This window comes from Salvelinus namaycush, chromosome 7 (genome assembly GCF_016432855.1).
Source record: "Salvelinus namaycush isolate Seneca chromosome 7, SaNama_1.0, whole genome shotgun sequence".
NCBI classification, from domain to species: domain Eukaryota; kingdom Metazoa; phylum Chordata; class Actinopteri; order Salmoniformes; family Salmonidae; genus Salvelinus; species Salvelinus namaycush.
In genome coordinates, this window is record NC_052313.1 from 22606569 (window position 1) to 22629606 (window position 23038).

A 23038-nucleotide genomic window follows, 5' to 3' on the forward strand; every position below is an offset into this window, starting at 1 on the left:
TACTTTCATATTTAACAGGATTATTCTTTTTTTTTATCTCCATTTGGCTTCCATCCTAAAGTCTGTAATTCAATTGCCCAAAGGAGCAGACCACATTACCAACACATTATTTGGGGTGAATGGTTTCATAAATACGGGTTAAATGAAACAGCTGTGGGCCATCATACCAGGTATTGTGGAACCATTTAATACAGTGGGCTAATTACCTGTGACATCACAGTTGGCCCTCGTTAACAGTGGGACATTACCTTTTACTGTTGATTAATTGACTGGTGTAAATTAGCCATCTGTTGCTGCGTTGCTACCTTTAAAAGGTACCCTGTTGAAGGCATAGGACGTACTGCACACCTTTCAAGGACATTGTCATACCTTAACAAGTCACCGTTATGTGAAAGAGCTCTTTCATTAAAATCCTTAAGCAACGAACCGCCCTTGCTGTCTCTGCCTGGCCGGTTCCCCTCTCTCCACTGGGATTCTCTGCCTCTAACCCTATTACAGGGGCTGAGTCACTGGCTTACTGGTGCTCTTCCATGCCGTCCCTAGGAGGGGTGCGTCACTTGAGTGGGTTGAGTTACTGACGTGATCTTCCTGTCTGGGTTTGCCCCTCCTGTCTTATCTGGTGTCCTGTGTGAATTTAAGTATGCTCTCTCTAATTCTCTCTTTCTTTCTCTCTTTCTTTCTCTCTTTCTTTCTTTCTCTCTTTCTTTCTCTCTTTCTTTCTTTCTTTCTTTCTTTCTTTCTTTCTCTCTCGGAGGACCTAGGACCATGCCTCAGGACTACCTGGCCTGATGACTCCTTGCTGGACCCAGTCGACCTGGCCGTGCTGCTCCTCCAGTTTCAACTGTTCTGCCTGCGGCTATGGAACCCTGACCTGTTCACCGGACGTGCTACCTGTCCCAGACCTGCTGTTTTCAACTCTCTAGAGACAGCAGGAGCGGTAGAGATACTCTCAATGATCGGCTATGAAAAGCCAACTGACATTTACTCCTGAGATGCTGACCTGTTGAACCCTCGACAACCATTGTGATTATTATTATTTGACCCTGCTGGTCATCTATGAACATTTGAACATCTTGGCCATGTTCTGTTATAATCTCCACCTGGCACAGCCAGAAGAAGACTGGCCACCCCTCATAGCCTGGTTCCTCTCTAGGTTTCTTCCTAGGTTCTGGCCTTTCTAGGGAGTTTTTCCTAGCCACCGTGCTTCTACACCTGCATTGCTTGCTGTTTGGGGTTTTAGGCTGGGTTTCTGTACATCACTTTGAGATATTAGCTGATGTAAGAAGGGCTTTATAAATACATTTGATTTCATCTAAGAGTCCATTGACGCACCTGTGCATCAATCTAATTAACATCCTAAAAAATCCCTATACAAATCCATCAGTTTACGCTAGAGATATGTTTTTTTTGTTGCATGGGCTGTGTCTCAATCCCCCACATCCGCCTGTCGGCCCTCCGCATTTTCGGTACAAAATGGCAGAGCTACAGCGATGTTTGTCAGACCAGGAGACAACCCGAAAATCAGTCTTCTCACGAAAACGTCTGTAGCGTCCGAACGGTTTGGCCTACTAACTCATATAAGATGAGACTCGATGGTGTTCTCCGTGTTGATCTACGACCCCTACAAGTATCACGGGAATCGTGTGTAGGTAACCCATAGAAATGAATGGAAGTGTGGAGGTAGTTTTGTGGGGGAAAAAGTTGTTAAATGTGTCCAAAACCCAAACTATTTCCTGAGCTTTCTTATATCTCCTTGATATAGGACAGACATTTCAAAAAATATATATATTACTGTCTTTTTTGCTATTTATGAATGAGTTATTCAATGCGTTTCTATGGGCTATAGTAGTAATTTATTTATATATTTTTTATACATACAGGGGCCCTAAAATTCAAAATCAAATAGCATAGACATGACATCAGTCAAAACACCTCAAAACAAGACATGGTATCAAGAACTAGATAAAACTAGCTGAAACAAGCTACATGGCAGCTTCTTGCCATTGTTGCTAGCTACAGTATCTGCCCCATTGAGGGTGAGCATCATTTTCGTGATGTTGTCAGCTAACCCATCTATTTGGAGTTGTTCGAGGAATTACCTTATTTGGGCATGGAATATGAATTCATACAGTGACCTCTGTCTAGAATCTAGATAACACTTTCTGGGGAGGTAGAATGAAAGGACAGCACTAAGCACACACTTCATGGTCTGCCCATTTAATAATAGGTTTGTCTTAACATTACCAAGAGATTTTAGAACATCTAAAATGTGTGATGAAATTTAACACAAAGATAATGTATTGTAAATAGCTATCAATAACTGCATTATTATTGACAATATATTATCATTTCAGTTGTCTTTCAGTTTGTTTATTTTCAAAGTAAAATAAAATGTGTGTCATTCAAATTACATGACATAAATCAGAAACATTTTATCGACAAGAGAAAACAAATAAAACATTTTTATTTTCAATGACACGTCATCGTATTATGTTCTATGCAATGGACCCTATAGCCATACAACAGTTGCAACCATATACATTCAAATGAAAAACACAGATTAAACATGCCATTCATAAAAATATCTTTACAAAAATGTACATTTCTATGCAACAATATTTTTTAATTGCACATCTCTAAAATACCCTTTTCCACTCCCAACCCAAGTACAGTATTCTTTTAAACACAGGGGGTCAATTGCAACAAGGTCACGATGTCATCTAATTTTCCGGGCTTTAAGATCACATCCAACTCTGTGATGTTTCAATGGTTTTTGGTTAATCCTCTCCACTGGCACCAAATTACACTTGTTGCTTTTGATAGCAAGGTTTGCTTTGATTTGCAAGGTGTAGAGTAGCATAAACCGCAGACAAAATTATGGAGTTAGATTTGAGTTAAAGATGACCTTGTATGCAAAACATGACATACTACTAATTGCATTACTCGTCAATAAACAAACAAACAAACCCAAATAATTGGTCTATGGAGACTCTTTTCTCCACTCAATGGTGTCAGCTAAGGATTCAATCAAAGCCTGCAATTCAATAAATCCACACTGCTGAACCAGAGGCTAAAAACCCTTTCAATAGTATTAAAATGAGCATTTCTCTTGATCCACCTAGTAGGCCTACATAATTATCTAATGTATTACTTTATCAACTTAAAATATGCTTTGAGTGGTATAGTGACAATGTGTTTCAGCAGTGTGGATGTACTGTAGTGACGACCTGATTGAATTTCAAACTATGTTTTTGAGAGTAATGAATGGGATATATCATTGTGAAATCAAAACAGGTAGTGGTATGACCATTTTCTTAAAGACATTCCACAATACAAAAGTAGTGATAATATTAATAAACAGAAATCAAATTTGAGGTGATTGTACGAAAATCAACTATTGTGTAGAGGCAGTTTCTGAACCTTTTGAATTCTACTCCAAATACAAAGACCTCTTTCAGCAGAGAAATCTCAACATACAAAGTGTACAAGAATGTGTATCGATATAATCCTCTGCTCTTTCTATTTAGGTTATCGGAAACCTTGATTCTGTTTCACCTATTAGGTGACTCAATAACAATGAAAAATCTGCAAAATCAACAACAGAAAAATTATAATTTCAGTAACAGAAAAATATTTCAACATCCAATCCCAATAATGAGTTAAAAGTAGTCTAATTAGTTCATTGGGAGCAATTCTATTAATTATTCAATTTGGCAGATTTTCTAAATTGGATGAGATAAGTGACAGTACAGCACTATAATTCTCCCTCTTTTCATTTTTGCTCGGATAGGTTTTTAAGCCTCTGCGCATGTGGTGCTGCGGTGGTGGTGCAGTCAGCTCAAATAAGACAAAAGAACACACGTTTCTCTCCTTGTCTCCTCTCCCGAGTACAGGTCAGATCCATGTGGAGAGAGAGGGCACAGCTTCCTACAGAGTGATGCATGCTGGGTAGTACAAACTGTGCAGGGCCGGCTACAGCGAGACACTGTTCCCTGGTAGGAAGCCAAAGCAGACGTTGGCTGGCTATCACAGGAAGCCCGATTTCCCCTTTGAAATTTGGTAGGAGGTCAGAATAAAGAATGGATCATCCCCCCCCAGGGCATGCATGTGATAAATGGTTCATCTGGAAAAAAGTTACGCAAATGCGATCGCTTATGCATGGGCAAGACTGATGCTCCTCTGTACCTTTCCAAATCCTTAAAAAAAAAAACCATTTGTGATCTCGATAGTGCATGTTTTATCATCATTTATTACTTTCGGGCCAAATGGGGAAAAAAACAGAGATCAAATCGACAGGACAAAAATGTAAACGCTTATGCAAAAATGGTCCTCTTTGACTGTGTTCAGCACTGAAAATAAAAGCCATACACAAACAAATATGAACATAACTCAAGGGAATGGCAGTTATCATCAGCAAATAACCCACTCTTCTACCATTTTAATGAGTATGTTCTTCTCTCTCTAGCATCAATATGATTGAATCAGTCTCTTGAAAACAATTGCAAATTGAATATCTAGGAGTGAATTAGGGCAGATGCAGTAAAATTATATATTTTTTTCTGACAGCAGCAGGCCATATTCATATAGTTACTGCTGCACAGTGGGGCATCTGAATGTTGTTCAACGTCTCCGCTACACACAGAGAGAGATGGAAAAGAAGGAGACTACCATCTTGTTTTTACACCACACAATGGTTCCTTCCCCCAGAGATCCTTTGGTTTCTCTAGGAGGTGATGAGGATGTCTCTTGATGCTGTAGAGAAGACGGAGAGATGTCCGCTCCCTCGTCCTGAAGATATAAACAAATGACAATGACAAAAATGCAGATGAGAAAACAGGAAATAGCCGCAGGCTTTCCTTTGTATTAATGTGACTATTTATAATACCGCAAATCGGACGATTACACGGTGCTTAATGCTCGCATAGTTAGAATTTGGGGAAGTTTGTTGATCCTTTTGGGAGTAGGGACTAGAACTTCCATAATCCTTCCAGACATTCTATCTAGAGCTCTTCACTTTGATGTTCAATCCAATCCTTGCTACCAGCAAATAAAATATAATGTATTTGTCAAATGCCCCGAATACAACACTTTACAGTAATCTGCTTACTTACGAGCCATATCCCAACAATGCAGAGTTAAAAAGTAAGAAAATTAGCAAATAAAAACAGTAAAATAACAATAACGAGGCTATATACAAGGCATACTGGTACCGAGTCAACGTGCAGGGGTACGAGGTAATTGAGGTAATACTGTATGTACTAGGCAATCAGGATAGATAGTAAACAGAGTAGCAGCAGTGAATGTGAAGAGTGTGAAAGTGTGTTTTTGTGTGTGTGACTATGTGTATGTTGGAGTGTCAGTGTGTGGGTAGAGTCCAGAGAGTGTACATGGGGCCAGTGCAAGAATATCAGTGCAAAAACAAGGAGGTCAATGCAAACAGTCCAGGTAGCCATTTGATTAACTGTTCAGCAATTTTATGGCTTGGTGGTAGAAGCTGTTTAGGAGCCTTTTGGTCCCAGACTTGGTAACGGTACCACTTGCCGTGTGGTAGCAGGGAGAACAGTCTATGACTTGGGTGGCTGGAGTCTGACAAGTTTTATTGCCTTCTCCTCTGACAACGCCTCTGACACCGCCTGGTATAGAGGTCCTGGATGGTAGGAAGCTCGGCCCCAGTGATGTACTGGGCAGTACGTACTAGCCTTTGTAGAGCCTTGTGGTCGGAAGAAAAGCAGTTGCCATACCAAGCAGTGATGCAGCCAGTCAAGATGCTCTCAATAGTGCAACTGTAGAACGTTTTGAGAATCTCAGGGCCCATGCCAAATCTTTTCAGCCTCCACGAGGGGCAAGAGTCATTGTTGTGCCCTCTTCATGACTGTGTTGGTGTATTTGGACCATGATAGGTCCTTAGTGATGTGGATACCGAGGAAGTTGAAGCTCTCAACCCGCTCCACTACAGCCCTATTGATGTAAATGGGGGCGTGCTCGGCCCTCTGTTATCTTTGTCTTATTCATGTTGAGGGAGAGGTTGTTGTCCTGGCACCACATTCCAGATCTCTGATCTCTGTTGCAGAGGGAGGTGTTTAATCCCAGGGTCATTAGCTTAGTGATGAGCTTGGAGGGCACTATGGTGTTGAACGCTGAGCTGTAGTTAGTCATTTAGACAGGTTACATTGGCATTCTTGGGCAAAGGGAGAGTATTACAGACTGGGTCAGGGAGAGGTTGAAAATGTCAGTGAAGACACTTGTCAGCACATGGTAATCCGTCTGGCCATGAGGCCTTGTAATGTTAACCTGTTTAAAGGTCTTACTCATATCGGCTACGGGGAGCGTGATCAGTCGTCCGGAACAGATGGTGCTCTCATGCGTGGTTCAGTGTTGCTTGCCTAGAAGCGAGCATAGAAGGTATTTAGCTCATCTGGTAAGCTCCAGTCACTGGACAGCTCGTTGCTGGATTTCCCTTTGTGTTCCGTGATAGTTTGCATGCCCTGCCACTTCTAACGAGCATCAGAGCCAGTGTAGTAGGATTCGGTCCTGTATTGACGCTTTGACTGTTTGATGGTTCATTGGAGGGCATAGCAGGGTTTCTTATAAGCGTCCAGATTAGTGTCCCGCTCCTTGAACGCGGCAGCTCCAGCCTTTAGCTCAGTGCAGATGTTGACTGTAATACATAGCTTCTGGTTGGGATATGTACGTACGGTCACTGTGGGGATGACGTCGTAGATGCACTTATTATTAAAGCCGGTGACTGATGTGGTAACCTCCTCAATGCCATCGGATGAATCCCAGAACAGTCTGTGCTAGTGAAATGGTCCTGTCGCTTAGCATCCACTTCAATGGACCACTACCTGTTTGAGTTTTTGCTTGTAATCAGGAAACAGGAGGATAGTGTTATGGTCAGATTTGCCAAATGGAGGGCGAGGGAGAGCTTTGTATGCGTCTCTGTGGAGTAAAGGTGATCTAGAGTTGCACAGGTGACATGCTGATACACATTTTGTAAAACGGATTTCAGTTTTCCTGCATTAAAATCACCGGCCACAAGGAGCGCCTCCTCCGGTGAGCATTTTCTTGTTTGCTTAGGGCCCTATGCAGCTTGTTGAGTGCGGTCTTAGTGCCAGCATCGGTTTGTGTTGGTAAATAGACAGCTAGGAAAAAATAGAGATGAAAACGCACTTGGAAAATAGTGAGGTATTCTAACTCAGGCGAGCAGGACCTCGAGACTTCCTTGATATTAAAGATTGCGTACCAGCTGTGGTTAGCAAAGAAACTGAGCTTACCCGAAGCTGCCGTTCTGTCCTACCGATGTATAGAAAAAACAGCTTGATTTATATTTTCCATGTCCTTGTTCATCCAGGACTCGGTAAAACATATAATATTACAGTTCTTCAGCTCCCGTTGATAGGATAGTCTCAAACAGAGCTCGTCCAGTTTATTCTCCAGTGATTGCACAGGTATCCCACCTCTATAGTGCCGCCTCCTCCTAGTGTTGGGGATTTGGGCCTGGTCCGGGATGATCAATATGTCCTTTGCCTCCGATTCATTGAAGTATAAGTCTTCATCCAAATTGACGTAAGTGATAGCTGTTCTGATATGCAGAAGCTGTTTTTGGTCATAGGAAATTATGGCGGAAACATTATGCACAAAAAAAGATAAGATCAGCGCAAAAATATACATAAAATAGCATAATTGGTCAGGAGTCAGTAAAATGGCTGCTATTCCCTCCATTGTAATCGGTCTTATGTGTTTTAGAGAATAGTCTTATGTCTTAGCAGAACGGTTTGTGTTTGAAGTGTTTTAGGTATTTTTAAAGCATGCACTCTGAGGTTGCGCTGCATATGGATGGGGCCACCGATTGAATTTGAAAGTGGCAAACATCAAATGGAAATGGGAAATGGCAGCGTGACATACGGCTGTTTTATATGTGGATGAGCAAGGGAATTGGCTCTCCAGATGAATGGATAGGCAGGGAGAGGCAGAGAGTGAGAGAGAAAGATAACTTGGCATTGTCCATTACAGCCATATGCTATGACTTTTAACACCATATGTGGCCAACATAGTACTTTACATATGATCTCCCATGTAACATTTCCTCCATCAACCTTAAACCAAAGAAAGACAACACATTCAACGATAATAAAACGTAATGAATACTGTAACAACCATGAATAGAACATTTTCTCTAGTCTACATCAAGGCTAGTGGTCTAATCTATCAGCCAGTCTCTAAGAGAACTTTGGATTAATGTAGCATCATTTGGACAGAAGTCATAAATACTACTAAATAGCCCTGCTAGGATAACTCTGCATGCTAGGCCTAGTGATGCTGTGGCTTCCTTGGTCATTACCCTGAGCCTGAGAGGACGACAGGCGAGAAGAAACAATTTTCCTCGGGCCCTGCTATTCATTCAGTCTCTCCACTTCCACACTATTAAATGAGATGAATGTTGTTTGTGGCCAGTTCTGGCCCATTGCAACTCCATTACTACGCTCTCTGTCAGCGTCTGCATTAGCTGCCCTTCACTGGAGCTAACTGGTCCTACGTCTGTCACAGTGCTTTTACTTTAGGACATGATTGATGAGTCAATGCTTGGTGATGGTTAAGATTAAGGGCTAGATTCTATCAGATCCGCGCTAGCCGACCTCCGCATAGCGGTTGTTTTGGTGGTGTCGGAGGTGGAACTGCGTTAGAGCTGTCAAATCCACAAGCGGCTCCTGGCATTAAACCTAAAGCGGACATTGCCATTGGCTGCACGGAGTTGCATTTAGAGAAATCGCACGCAGCCTTGTTTACAAGTTTGAACACTGGAATGTGAGATGTAATCTACACCTCAATTAGACTGATAGAAATCCTCGTAATTTCGTTGAATGTTTTTCAATTTGAGTGTCATTATTTCTAAGTAGCCTGCACTTTCTCATTCTGAAATTGTAATGCGAGTGGGACGGGTGTGGCTTTGTGACAATGACCGCAAACGCAGCCGCTCACCGATTTGACAGCTCTAACGCTGTTACACCTCTGACACCACCAAAATACCAGCTATGCGTGTGTCCGCTACCGCGGGTTAATGCTTGATCTGATTGATTCTAGGCCTAAAGAAAAACTTCAATAATTGTGACATTTGTGATTTACTAAGGTTCATGAAACTAAAGGAAAACGTTAGAGAACCTAAAATGGCTGACTAAACAAGCTTAGATTATCTAATTTTCAAAAGTTTATTGGTTCCAAATTCTTACCTGTTCTCAGTTGTCAATGTCAGAAACATGGTTCTCTATCTGAAAAGAAAAGGACGAAATGCATCAGTATTTAAAATCGAATTTGTGCAGTTCTAATTTAATCAGCTATAAAACAAACCCTGCTTAAATCAGAACTTAATTCAGGGTTTTTCAAGTTGTTGGAGAGCTCTGTCAACTTTAAACAAAAAATGTCCTGGGTCATTGTACATTTCCACTATATCTGATCAATATGACCTTGAATGAAGAAACAAATAAATATCCCACACACTCGCTGGGAAAAATAATCTCTTCTATTAGCGAGAAGACAAGGCTTAGCTCTTGGACGGCATGCACCCGCTCCATTTTATAATGGGTCATAAATATCACATAATAGGGAAAGCATGGTGGCATTGAACCACAGATGAACCACACAGATAAGTCCTTCGATCTTCCTGCTTGAACTTGAAATAATGTGTACTCTATGAGGAGCAAGACTCTAGTGACACAACAGGGATGATATCATTATTTTGAAAAATGACATGCTCAAATAGCATTCTATTTGTGATAACTGTGAGAAATATCAATAAGGTGAGTTGTTGACTGAAGTGATCAATAATTGTAGCTGTCATCTCAGCTGTTCCAAAAGTTGTCAAAAATACTTTCGCTTTTCCCTCAGTCTAGTTCTTTGAAGAGTATAAAATGGTGACTTTAAAGAACACTTTCAGTTCCCTCAGTATCAACTCCATCTTCATTTTCATATTTGGACCGGTTAAGACAGGCCTCCAAGTCCCCCTGGTATGTCTGCAGCGCCCTGTTTTAATTACAACCCATGACAGTGTGTGGTGTGTGTGTGTGTGCACGCACGTGTGTTTATGTGTGTGTGTATGAACAGGGACCTGCCACCGCCTTCACTTGAGTTGGGCTGTCAGGGAGAAACTGTCTGTGGTGGCACACATAATTTACTCATGAGCAACCTCACACTGCTTTTCGGATCTTGAGCCATGAATAATTCGGCAGAATTAACTTTCTTTAGGGCAAGACTGGTGTGCCCAATTTAAATCTCCTATCCCAAACCACTGTCTCCCCTGACCCCCTTCCAGGCCCCCTTTCATCACCCATTTCCCTTACCAGATGATGGCTACCCTCTTCGTCGTAGTCATCCTCGCCCCCGTCGGTCATCTCTCCGGCCTCGACATCCAGTGCCCTGTTGCCCGCCTCCTCCCCGGAGTTCTCAGCTGTCTCCGACACAGACTCCTCATGGAGAGAGTCACAGTTGTCCTCGTACTTTCTTTGAGCCTCTGGAGAAAACGTGAAAAGAAGAGAAAGCGTGAAAGAAAGAGTGAGAGGACAAAGAAATGAGACCAAAGTAACAACTGGTGACAAAAAGTAACAAGATGCTGACTAGCTACTCTGAGGGGATAAGGAGAGACTTGCAATTGAGATTCATAACATCATACTAATCAGTCTTGGTGAAACTGTGTTTAACATCTGAACAAGCTTTAAATGTTCTCCTACTTCACCTCCCTTGCTGAGACTGTCCTCTCTCTCTCTCTTTGACATGTTTTCTCTCTCTACATTTCTCTCTTTCCATCTCTATCTCTCCCCCCGTTGCCCTCTCTTTCTCTCTGACACCCTTACCCTCTCTCTTTGTCCCCCCCCCCTCCCCCCTCACCAGACTCGGCTCTCTGCTGTTTCTCGATCTTCTCCAGGCGACCCAGCAGAGAGTCGATCTTTATCTTGATCTGAGTTAGCTCTCGTTTAATGGTCTGGAGCTGGTCCGTCTTCACTGCTGAGACATAATCAAAAACAGACAATAAATCGATTTATTATACCATAGTGTGGGTTTATTTTACAAGATTATTTTAATTTTAAACACCACTCAACGATTCATTTTCATAAACTGCGTATCACAGAATTGATGTTATCATCTGGTCGTACCCCAGGACCCCCTATCATTCTATCTTTTCATCAAGCCAAATTACATTTTCTCCAGGGGTGAACATATCAATTTATCCGACCGTGTACAGTTCTCCTATTCCAAATATGAAACCACTGCTTTCAATTACGAGATTAGTTCATGGCTTACATCCACTATGATGTCTGATTCCTGCTCATTACCTGCGTTAACGGCTGTAGCCAACACCTCTGCTTATAATTTCTGATTACTTTTTGGGAACATAATAAGACAACACAAAGGGGATGATGCCATTTTGACATTATGTAACAACAGACCTGGGTTCAAATACATGGGAATTTCATTATTTGTTATTTAAATAATACATTTTCTGTGTATTTGAGTATTTTAAAATAATGTGGCAGAATCAACTACTTCTATTGGAATTATTTGAAAGTATTTTCAAATAATTTCATTTAAATATAATATTTGAACGTTTTTTCAAATACTATTTTCAAATACCTGGGTTAAATGCATGGGAGTGTATCTGAGTCAGTGTTTGAGTTTTTTCAAATAGATGCCAATACTTTCCAAGTATATTTCCAAATACATTCCAATACTCAACTTGTCTTTTCAAATCAAAAATATCCAGATACTTACTTCCAAATATATTTTTTAATAATTGAAATACCCTAAATAGTACTTGAACCCAGGTCTTTGTAACAAACAATGAACAGTAAATATATTACTGCATTGCATGGTTCAAGTATGATAAACTAATAATAATAAGCTGATAAATATAGAATAAATTAATGATGTCTTATGTGAATAAGTAATGTATTTCAAACAGATATATAAATATAGAAATAAACTGATAAGCATCATGATGTTTGAACTTGTGGAGGTGTGGTCAAATGTTATTTGGCTGCATTCTTACACTATACATAACCAAAGATGCTGAAGTAAAAATTGGTCAACCTAAAATGCCTGCATCCCAAATGACACACTATTTCCAATATATTTCATTTATTTTGACCACAGCCTCAAGTCAAAAGCAGTGCACAAGGTAGTGAATAGGGTGCCATTTGGGATTCAACCACAGTATGGGATTTGACTTTGAAATGCAGATCACTTCCACTTAAAAAATAGGCCTACCAAAATACACCATATCTGACGGACGTCAGATTAATTCTGCGCAGGCCCATCTCTCTGATGTACAGTACACATTAGGCTGTATACTTAAGTAGCTGGAAGTACTAGGAATTCCGAGTTAAAAAAAAAATGATATCCTGCTTCACTATCTTGATGGTTGAACATTTTTTAAGGGGGTAGATCAGCTATAATATTGCAGATAGATTGTGGATTCCATCAATGTAATTTTCTGCATGCTTTCCAATGCCCCATCCACACACACACACACACACACAATAGTTTGGACAAAAGACATTAACATTATGAAATAACACATATGGAATCATGTAGTAACCAAAAAAGGTGTAGTAAAAATAAAGAAAAACCCTTGAATGAGTAGGTGTGTCCAAACTTTTGACTGTGACTGTGTAATATATATACATATGTATACAAACCTACTCATTCATGGATTTTTCTTTATTTTACTATTTTCTCCATTGTAGATAATAGTGAAGACATCAAAACGATGAAATAACACATATGGAATCATGTAGTAAGCAAAAAAAAGGAAAACAAATCAAAATATATTTTACATTTGAGATTCTTCAAAGTAGCGTGTGCAAAGCTGTCATCAAGGCAAAGGGTGGCTACTTTGAAGAATCTCAAATATATTTTGATTTGTTTAACACTTTTTTGGTTACTACATGATTCCATGTAGTATTCTGATTGATTTCTTCACTATTATTCTACAATGTAGAAAATAGTAAAAATAAAGAAAAACCCTGGAATGAGTAGGCGTGTCCAAATTTTTGACTGCTATTGTATATATATATATATTTTTTAAATATATCTTCTTTTATTATTTTCCCCTAACCCTACCACCCCTCCCCTAATTGGTGTTAACTAAGGGACAACAACACTTAGGCTTCTACTTCCAGCTAATACATACTATATACATTTTACAGACACAGTATATTTTACAATAGTTATATTTTATTTAGTTTTAGTCCCATCCTTCAGCTACCCTCAACTCCTCCCATCTATCTCTGAAGACCATCCAGTTTTGATTTCTATTTTTCACATATTTTCCAACTGTGCTGTTTCACAAAAGTTCTGAACCTATATTAATTTTACGGGCACTGTATATTTAAGCAATAAGGCCTGAGGAGATGTGGTATATGGCCAATATACTACGGTTAAGGGCTGTTCTTAGGCACAATGCAAAGCGGAGTGCCTGGACACAGCCCTTAGCCGTGGTATATTGGCCATATATCACAAACCCCCGAGATGCCTTATTGCTATTATAAACTGGTTACCAACGTAACATATAAAAATATGTTTTTGTCATACCCATGTGTCTTGTTTTGCACACTTTGTACAAAATAATAAAATGCAGTACTACGGGATATTTCTTAACGTAGCTCTTTATTAGCTAGCTATAACTGCCATGTTTACGTATCGCCAACCAGGATCAAACTGACCATGACCTAACCATTTGGGTGGTCTTAACCAATCATAGCACAGTATGATATGGCGGTAAAATGCATCCAATTATAATTCAGTATGTTTACACATATGAATATTACACCATGGTATGCGGTCTGACATACCACGGCAGTCAGCCAATCAGTATTCAGGGCTTGAACCACCCAGTTTATAATTTACATTAGTTATCTTGTTCTTTTTAGTCCCACCCTTCAGCTCCACTCAACCCCTTCCATCTATCTCCGAACACCATCCAGTTTTGATCTCTATTAAGCATATATTTTTCAACTGTGCTGTGAAGTTTAACAAATGCTCGGAACCTTTCTATTCTCATAGTTTCTAAAGATTGTAAATTAAAGATAAACATTTTTTGCTAAGAGTATTATTATATTATTGATCGATTTACTATGACTTTTCAAATCACCCAGCAGTGCTATTTGCAGAGTTAGCTCCAGGTGAGTGTTGAAATTCTTCCACCATTCCTGAACCAGAGACCAAAAACAAGCTACTGTACATAGACAGTACCAAAACAAATTATCTAATGATTCTGTCTCTTTGCAGCAAAATATGCAGAGCTGGGAAGGTTGTATGCCCCATATACAGTATATATATATATAAATAACATTCTATTGGTTGAAAGAATTTTGTAGAATAATTTACATTGAAATAACTCTTAAGTTATGTATCAGTTCATAAACCATGTGCCATGGAATCGGTACATTGAAAATCTCTTCCCAAATATTTCACAATCTATATGGTACAGTTGTCAATTTTTTTATGGTTAGAAATTTGACAACCGTCAAAATAGGGAAAAACAGACAGCACAAGTCTGAAATAAGAAAACGGACTTTGACACCGATCAAAGCTGGTCAGTGTCAGAACGAGGACGCATGAGTGGCTGTGTGAAGCATTCCCATCACTTATTTCTGGGGCTTTAGTTCCGAATCAGAAGCCTCTGAAAAATGTTGTAGAAATTTTCATTATGTGCAATCTCATGACTGCTTTGTAGCCACTATTTATTGTTAAAACATTGATTTATTACACAAAAACACATCATTAAGCTCCCCGCTGTTGTTCTCTCCTCTACTTTTTCACCAAGGACATTTCCTACACTCTTAGAAAAAAAGGTGCTATCTAGAACCTAAAAAGGTTCTTTGTCAGTCCACATAGGAGAACCCTTTAAAGTACCCTTTTTGGTTCCAGGTAGATCACTTTTGGTTCCAGGTAGAATCCTATTGGGTTCCATGTAGAATCCTATTGGGTTCCCTTTCCACAGAGAGTTCTACATGAAATCCAAAAGAGTTCTACCTGGAACCAAAACGGGTTCTCCTACGGGGACAGTAGAAAAACCCTTTTTGGAACCCTTTTTTCTAAGAATATACAGTGTTGCTATTAGATCAGGAGAAAGAACCTTATCTCTAGGGAAAGCATATAGGGCTGGGGGAACGTATTTCTATTGCCCCTTTCCTAGCTAATCAGTTGAACTTATTTAACTTTATTTACAATGACGACCTGGACACAGTTGAAGCCATAGAGGTCTTTGTCTCTCTTGCCCAGTCCAACATCAAACCACAAGCACCTGACCCTAGAGGTGACATGGCCCCTTGTTGATTTTAAAGTGGTCGGTAAGGACATACGTGTGGACAGAACATGTGCTTGCATTCTGTGGTGTTTGTAAATGCATTCGCTCCATTCAAAGCAGCATTGTGCTTGTCTGGTATGCAATCCTACTTCAGATGCAATGCAGAGTCAACATGTGTATTGGAATCACAAGCCAGCCACCTGTTGTTCCCTAAAGTGGCCATGGACTCTGTTGTTTGAGCGTTGAGAGCTCTGGATCAGCCATACCACAGACAGAGAAAACAGAAAGTATAGAGGATATAGTGGAGCTGGAGAATGGTGCCAAGGAGGTGTGATATATGATACATTGAAGTCTCCCTCCTTCATTGCTGTCCCCTCAATGCTTTTGGCAGGCGCGCGCACAGGCACAGACGCACACGCAAGCATTCACGCACACACACACAGCAATTTGTTATTTCAACAGTCAACAACAACTGCGTATGCTCTGGGCAACTTACTATAGTTGTCCTTTGATGATAAGAAAGTGTGGAGCCATTTCTAATTTATCAGTGACTTCAGGCCCTGTTCCTTTGTGCTATAAGCCACACGAGCCACAGATAGAGAGAGACTCCAGACATACCCAGCCTAATCCAACATCATTTCATCAACAGCACCCTCTTGATAGCTCAGCATTACAGAGAAAAACAACATAGTCGCTTCTATTTCTATGGGGTGGACAGATTGGATCTTATTCTGGGACTTAACGATGACCCATAGAGAGGAATGTGTTCTTGGAGATAGAGACGGTCTCTTTGAATCACTGCAAGATGAAGACTGCAGCAGACAAGGAGAGTTCAGATTGTTCTTACCGAAGTCATTTGAGACCCTGGATAGCTTTAAGTCAAATAGAGCACTAGGGAAATCTCCAGCATGCTCTGAGCAATATGGTCTGTTTTGCCACTGGCATTACTTTTGTTGTCGTATGCAGAGCTTATCTCTATTGAATTGTAGAGGACGAAGAGGTCAATACTGAGAATATTAGTCCATTTGTCTGCTAGGCCTGGTCTTTGACAGCTATGGCTTACATAGGATCTGAATGGCTGTTATGCACCACAGCCCCTACAAACTACATAGATCCACCCACCCAAATCTTTGGACTATCTAACCATAGCTTGCTCCCAATCCATCTACGTCAATAGAAACAGCAATTTCTCACGGTTCTGACTTTAGCGACTGTGGCTACCAGATATAGAACCGTGATGCCCGGCTTGGAGAAAAATCAATATAGTCTATCCAAAAAAGGAGGAAAACATGTTTTTCCGCTCCCTCCATAAGTCCACTGCATCAGAGCCCCTTGACTGACGTTAGCAAGCTGTGGGTACTGATAACACTGCACTGAATAAGGGGGAAGCAGAAACCGTACAGACCGCACACTGAGTCCAATTATACAGCCCGTTCCTTATAGACTGCCGTTCAGGAACACAGAACTCTGATCAGCACGTTAAATGTAAAACATGGTCTTATTGTTAATTTGCTAATCAAAAGATTCAATGTGGGTCAGAGACAGATATGGATGAATCGTTTGTGACTGGAAGGATACAGTGTTCTGTTTGTGCTCTACATTGCTGTTGCTCGTTCCTGTTGTCTGGAAACGCCATTGCTTTTTATAGTGGCAGAGAAAGTGCAAGTTGTGCTAGGGTAGGTTGGGAAATGACAGCTCCTTTTGTTAAGGGAGAGTAAAATCACTTGGTAAGTCTTTTAAAAAATTTCAGATGGTTTACCAATGTGAAATAGTTGTATATTAAGCAACTTAATCTTTCTGTACATATTTTCCTGCTTCATTGTATTATTTATCCCCCTCACATTCGACGATACAATATCTATTATGTTTAGCTGAATGTTAGCCATATGTGTTAATCCTTTTCCAATCCTAGTATTGCCACATTGGAATCAGCCACATATACAGTATAACAGTTGGTGAACCTACACTTGAGTCCGGAAGAGGTAGAGGAGGAGGAGGAGGTGGGTGGTCTGGAGGAAGAAGAGGAAGAGGAGGTGGTCTTGATGGGGAAGGATGTCTTCCCACGTCGTGTGGATGGAGCCAGGACCCGGGAGCGCTTCAAGGGGATCACCGCCCTGGGGGGTGGGGCCACCCGGCCATGGTAGTCAAACAGCCTGAGGACAGGAGGGAATTACACCCATAGAGATCAAACAGCCCGAGGACAGGAGGGAACTACACCCATAGAGATCAAACAGCCTAATTCCTACTATTAGAGGAGGTGCTCCCACAATAATGTGATTTGTATCGCATACAAGTTCAAGTATTGGAATCCACTAATCCCATTCCACCACCTTTTCAAGGTTTTTTATTATATGAAAAGCAAGCTTTGCTTTTATACTTACAGGGCCATCATACTTGACTGAGCAAGCTGTTTTGTACTGTAGTAATGTGGTGCCTGCCTGTATGTTCTTAAACATTTATTTTAGCAATACATGTCATTGAGGAAAAATATATACAGTATTTCATAATATATTTCATAAACATACTTGTTTGGTCAGTAGGTGCCCAACATAACAACGGGGTGGTGTGCTGGACACAGTCACTCATATAGAGGTCTCTATAGAGCATGTCTCCATTCCTAATTCCTGTAACCGTTAGCTTACCTGTGTAACATTGACATACAGTAAGCTCAGAAACACTTGTTTAGTAGAGCATGGGTGGTGTAGGCATTGTGGTGCTCGTGAATTTTCTTGCTTTTTCGGCTTCAAACCCCTGCCTACTTGTCACTTAAAACATTGTTTTTTGTTTTTAATTTCAAATGGTTTTTACACTGGAAGGTGATTATACAAAGTTATAAAAAATATTTCCACATGCAAAAAGTGACTTTCAAAAATGTAATTTGCGCTTCAAATGATGTGTTTTGTCTCACATAATTTGTTGTCAAAGGCCCGGTTTCCTAAAAGCATCTTAAGGCTAAGTTCATCGTTAAAACCTTTGTAGGCACACGGTTACATCTCAGAGCTGTTTCCCAAAACCATCGTTACTAAAGTGGAAAACACTCGTCATTTATTGACTGCCTCAGACCACCCGTAGAACAGATAACTGGGTCATTAGATGCTTTTTTTGCCCACTTTGAAGATCTCTGCTAAACCTAGAATCAAGATGTTTATCTGTCTCTCTGTGACCGTCGATAACTTCACAACGAAGTTTACTACAAGATAAAGTTGCCAATGTCTTTGCAATTGTTATCAACAATAAAAGGGTAAAAAAAAAAATGCCTCAAATGAAAACCGAGATGACTTCATTAAAATATAAATACAGTAAGCTACATACAGTAGACCTATGCCTACTGTATGTAGTTTTGTTACAAAGTGGGATAAAATTGATTGGATTTACAGTTCCTTCAGAAAGTATTCATACCCTTTGACTTATTCCACATTTTGTTGTGTTACATTTCGTTGTGTCAATACATGTTAGAATCCCTTTGGCAGCGATTACAGCTGTGAGTCTTTCTGGGTAAGTCTCTAAGATGTTTGCACATCTTGATTGTACAATATTTTCACATTTTTTGGAGGAGAATTCTTCAAGCTCTGTCAAGCAGGTTGTTGATCATTATTAGACAACAATGTTCAGGTCTTGCCAATCATTTTAAGTCAAACTGTAACTTGGCCACTCAGGAACATTCACTGTCTTCTTGGAACGCAACTCCAGTGTAGATTTGGCCTTGTGTTTTAGGTTATTGTCCTACTGAAAGGTGAATTCATCTCTCAGGGTCTAGTGGAAAGCAGGTTTTTCTCTAGGATTTTGCCTGTACTTTGCTCCATTCCGTTTCATTCCATTCCGCCCCTGAAATACTCCCCAGCATATCCATATGATGATTCAGCCACCACAATGTTTGAAAATATGAAGAGAGGTACTCAATAATTGGATTTGCCCCAAACATAACAATTTTGTATTCGGGATCAAAAGTTAATTGTTTTGCCACAGTTTTGAACTATTTAGTGCCTTGTTGCAAACAAGATGCATGTTTTGGAATATTTGTATTCTGTACAGGCGTCCTTTTCATTCTGTCAATTAGGTTAGTATTGTGGAGTAACTACAACATTGTTGATCCGTCCTCAGCTTTCTCCTATCATAGCCATTAAACTGTGTAACTGTTTTAAAGTCACCATTGGCTTCATGGTGAAATCCATGATCGGTTTCCTTCTTCTCCGGCAACTTCTCCGGCCTGTATCCTTGTAGTGACTGGGTGTATTGATACGCCATCCAAAGTGTAATTAATAATTTCACTATGCTCATAGGGATATTCAATGTCTGCTTATTTTTATCGATCTACCAATAGGTGCCCTTCTTTGCGAGGCATTGGAAATCCTCTTGGGTCTTTGTGGTTGAATTTGTGGTTGAAATTCACTGCTCAACTTACAGATAATATGTGTGGAGTACAGAGACGAGGTAGTCATTCAAAAATAATGTGAAACAATATTATTGCACACAGAGTGAGTCCGTGCAACTTATTATGTGACATGTTAAGCACATTTTTGCTCTTGAACTTAGGTTAATAATAACAAAGGGGTTGAATTTTAATTTGTAATTAATTGTAAACATTTTGTAAACATTTGAAAAAACATAATTCCACTTCGGCATTATGGGGTATTGTGTGTAGGCCAGTGACCAAAACATCTCCATTGACTAATTTTTAGGCTCTAACACAACAAAATGTGGAAAAAGTCCAGGAGTTTGAATATTTTTTGAAGGCACTGTATTTCAATCATATTGAATCAATTTCAAGTTCAATCGATTGAGTTTTATTTTTCTAATTGTAGGCTACTGTCTGTAATTCTTGCCTCAATTTCATGATGTGTAGGCCTAACAACATGTGCGCAATGATGTGCCAAATATTCCATTTAGTGCATAGCCTAAGCATTAGAATTAACCACCTCAATATTTGCTGCTATAGGTGATCATTTCTTTCTAGGAGCTGATTGGTCGTCAGTATCTAATGTTAGGGTTTGAATGGAGAACGCTGATCGGAGAGCAGCACTGCCTTTCTTTCGATCCTATCAGTATCGACACATGCTCTAACGACGCACTTATTGAAAGTTCTTCATACATTCAATAAGTTCCTTACGTGGTGTTTTGGGATACGCATGTTAGTTCCTCGGCCGTTATAGAAACAATGCATCATTAAAACACTTGTAAGCTTAAGTTCCATAGCTAAAGTTCCATCGCTATCGGGAAAACGGGCCCTGGCTATTACTTCATAGACATGTCTATTTGTATTTATGCAAAACATATGAATTCTTCCTTTAAAGAGGGGAGGGGGGTGAATAATCAACAGCACACAGAGACGCATACAAAGCTCTCCCTCGCACTCCATTTGGCAAATCTGACCATAATATCCTCCTGATTCCCGCTTACAAGCAAAAATTAAAGCAGGAAGCACCAGTGACAAGATCAATAAAAAAGTGGTCAGATGAAGCAGATGCTAAGCTACAGGACTGTTTTTCAAGCACAGACTGGAATATGTTCAGGAATTACTCCTCTGACACTGAGGGGTACACCACATCAGTCATTGGCTTCGTCTCCACAGTGATCGTACGTACATACCCCAACCAGAAGCCATGGATTACAGGCAACATCCGCACTGAGCTAAAGGCTAGAGCTGCCGCTTTCAAGGAGCGGGACTCTAACCCGGAAGCCTATAAGAAATCCCACTATGCCCTCCAACGAATCATCAAACAGGCAAAGCGTCAATACAGGACGAAGATCGAATCGTACTACACCGGGCTCTGATGCTCGTCGGATGTGGCAGGGCTTGCAAACCATTACAGACTACAAAGGGAAGCACAGCTGAGAGGTGCCAAGTGACACGAGCCTATCAGATGAGCTAAACTACTTCTATGCTCGCTTCGAGTCAAGTAACACTGAAACATGCATGAGAGCACCAGCTGTTCCGGATGACTGTGTGATCACGCTCTCCGCAGCCGATGCGAGTAAGACCTTTAAAAACAGGTCAACATTCACAAGGCCGCAGGGCCAGAAGGATTACCAGGACGTGTACTGCGAGCATGTGCTGACCAATTGGCAAGTGTCTTCACTGATATTTTTTACCTTTCCCTGTCCGAGTCTGTAATACAAACATGTTTTAAGCAGACCACCATAGTGCCTGTGCCCAAGAACATAAAGGCAACCAGCCTAAATGACTACCGACCTGTAGCACTCATGTCTGTAGCCATGAAGTGCTTTGAAAGGCTGATCATGGCTCACATCAACACCATCATCCCAGAAATCCTAGATCCACTCCAATTTGCATACCACCCCAGCAGATCCACAGATGATGCAATCTCTATTGCACTCCACACTGCCCTTTCACACCTGGACAAAAGGAACACCAATGTGAGAATGCTATTGATTGACTACAGCTCAGCGTTCAACACCATAGTTCCCTCAAAGCTTATCAATAAGCTAAGGACCCTGGGACTAAACACCTCCCTCTGCAACTGGATCCTGGACTTCCTGACGGGCCGCCCCCAGGTGGTAAGGGTAGGTGACAACACATCAGTCACGCTGATCCTCAACACAGGGCCCCCTCAGGGGTGCGTGCTCAGTCCCCTCCTGTACTACCTGTTCACTCATGACTGCACAGCCAGGCACGACTCCAACATCATCATTAAGTTTGCCGATGACACAACAGTGGTAGGCCTGATCACCAACAACGACGAGACAGCCTATAGGGAGGAGGTCAAAGACCTGGCCGTGTGGTGCCAGGACAACAACCTCTCCCTCAACGTGATCAAGACAAAGGAGATGATTGTGGACTACAGGAAAAAGAGGACAGAGCACGCCCCCATTATCATCGACGGGGTTGCAGTGGAGCAGGTTGAGAGCTAACATGGTCCAAGCACACCAAGACAGTCGTGAAGAGGGCACGACAAAACCTTTTCCCCCTCAGGAGACTGAAAAGATTTGGCATGGGTCCTCAGATCCTCAAAAGTTTCAACAGCTGCACCATCGAGAGCATACTGACTGGTTGTATCACTGCCTGGTATGGCAACTGCTCGGCCTCCGCCCGCAAGGCACTACAGTGGGTATTGCGAACGGCCCAGTACATCACTGGTGCCAAGCTTCCCGCCATCCGGGACCTCTATACCAGGCGGTGTCAGAGGAAGGCACTAAAGATTGTCAAAGACTCCAGCCACCTTAGTCAAAGACTGTTCTCTCTGCTACCGCATGGCAAGCGGTACCGGAGCACCAAGTCTAGGTCCAAGAGGTTTCTAAACAGCTTCTAACCCAAGCCATAAACTCCTGAACACCTAATCAAATGACTACCCAGACTATTTGCCTTTTATACTGCATTGTTGGTTAGGGGCTCGTAAGTAAGCATTTCACTGTAAGGTCTACACCGGTTTTATTCGGCGCATGTGACTAATAAAATTTGATTTGATTGTCAGAAATGCTACAAAAAGGTAGCACATCGTTGGTTCTTAAAGGACTGAAATGTGCATGTGAGAGCGATAAATTATACATTTAATAAAAACTGCTGCACCTACAAACGTATTGAGCCCAAATGTATCCAAGTGTAATTGTCACCTAGTGGCCGCCGCAGCCTCGTTTTAATCCGACGTCTAGAATTGTTGCTAGGTTTGGGCCCCAAGAATTCTGGACGACCCTAATGATAACGACCCTACGGTATAAGTGTTCTCTGTAATGGCTGGACGGATCATGACGCGAGGCGGGGAGTGAGTCGTGTACCTCCAATCA

At 41.0% G+C, this 23038-nt stretch overlaps 1 protein-coding gene across 1 annotated transcript in view; it reads right to left on the reverse strand.

Moving 5' to 3' along the window:
* Nucleotides 1-2366: 2366 nt before the first annotated feature.
* LOC120050392 (RNA-binding Raly-like protein) overlaps nucleotides 2367-23038 on the reverse strand; it is an 83054-nt gene continuing 62382 nt past the window's right edge. Inside the window, exons 4-8 of the mRNA XM_038996980.1 lie at nucleotides 17264-17451; nucleotides 10879-10992; nucleotides 10335-10504; nucleotides 9228-9266; nucleotides 2367-4788 (exon numbers count right to left, since the gene is read on the reverse strand). Coding sequence (XP_038852908.1) covers nucleotides 9234-9266; nucleotides 10335-10504; nucleotides 10879-10992; nucleotides 17264-17451 — 505 coding nt within the window. The 3' untranslated portion in view covers nucleotides 2367-4788; nucleotides 9228-9233. The remainder of the gene's footprint in view (nucleotides 4789-9227; nucleotides 9267-10334; nucleotides 10505-10878; nucleotides 10993-17263; nucleotides 17452-23038) is intronic.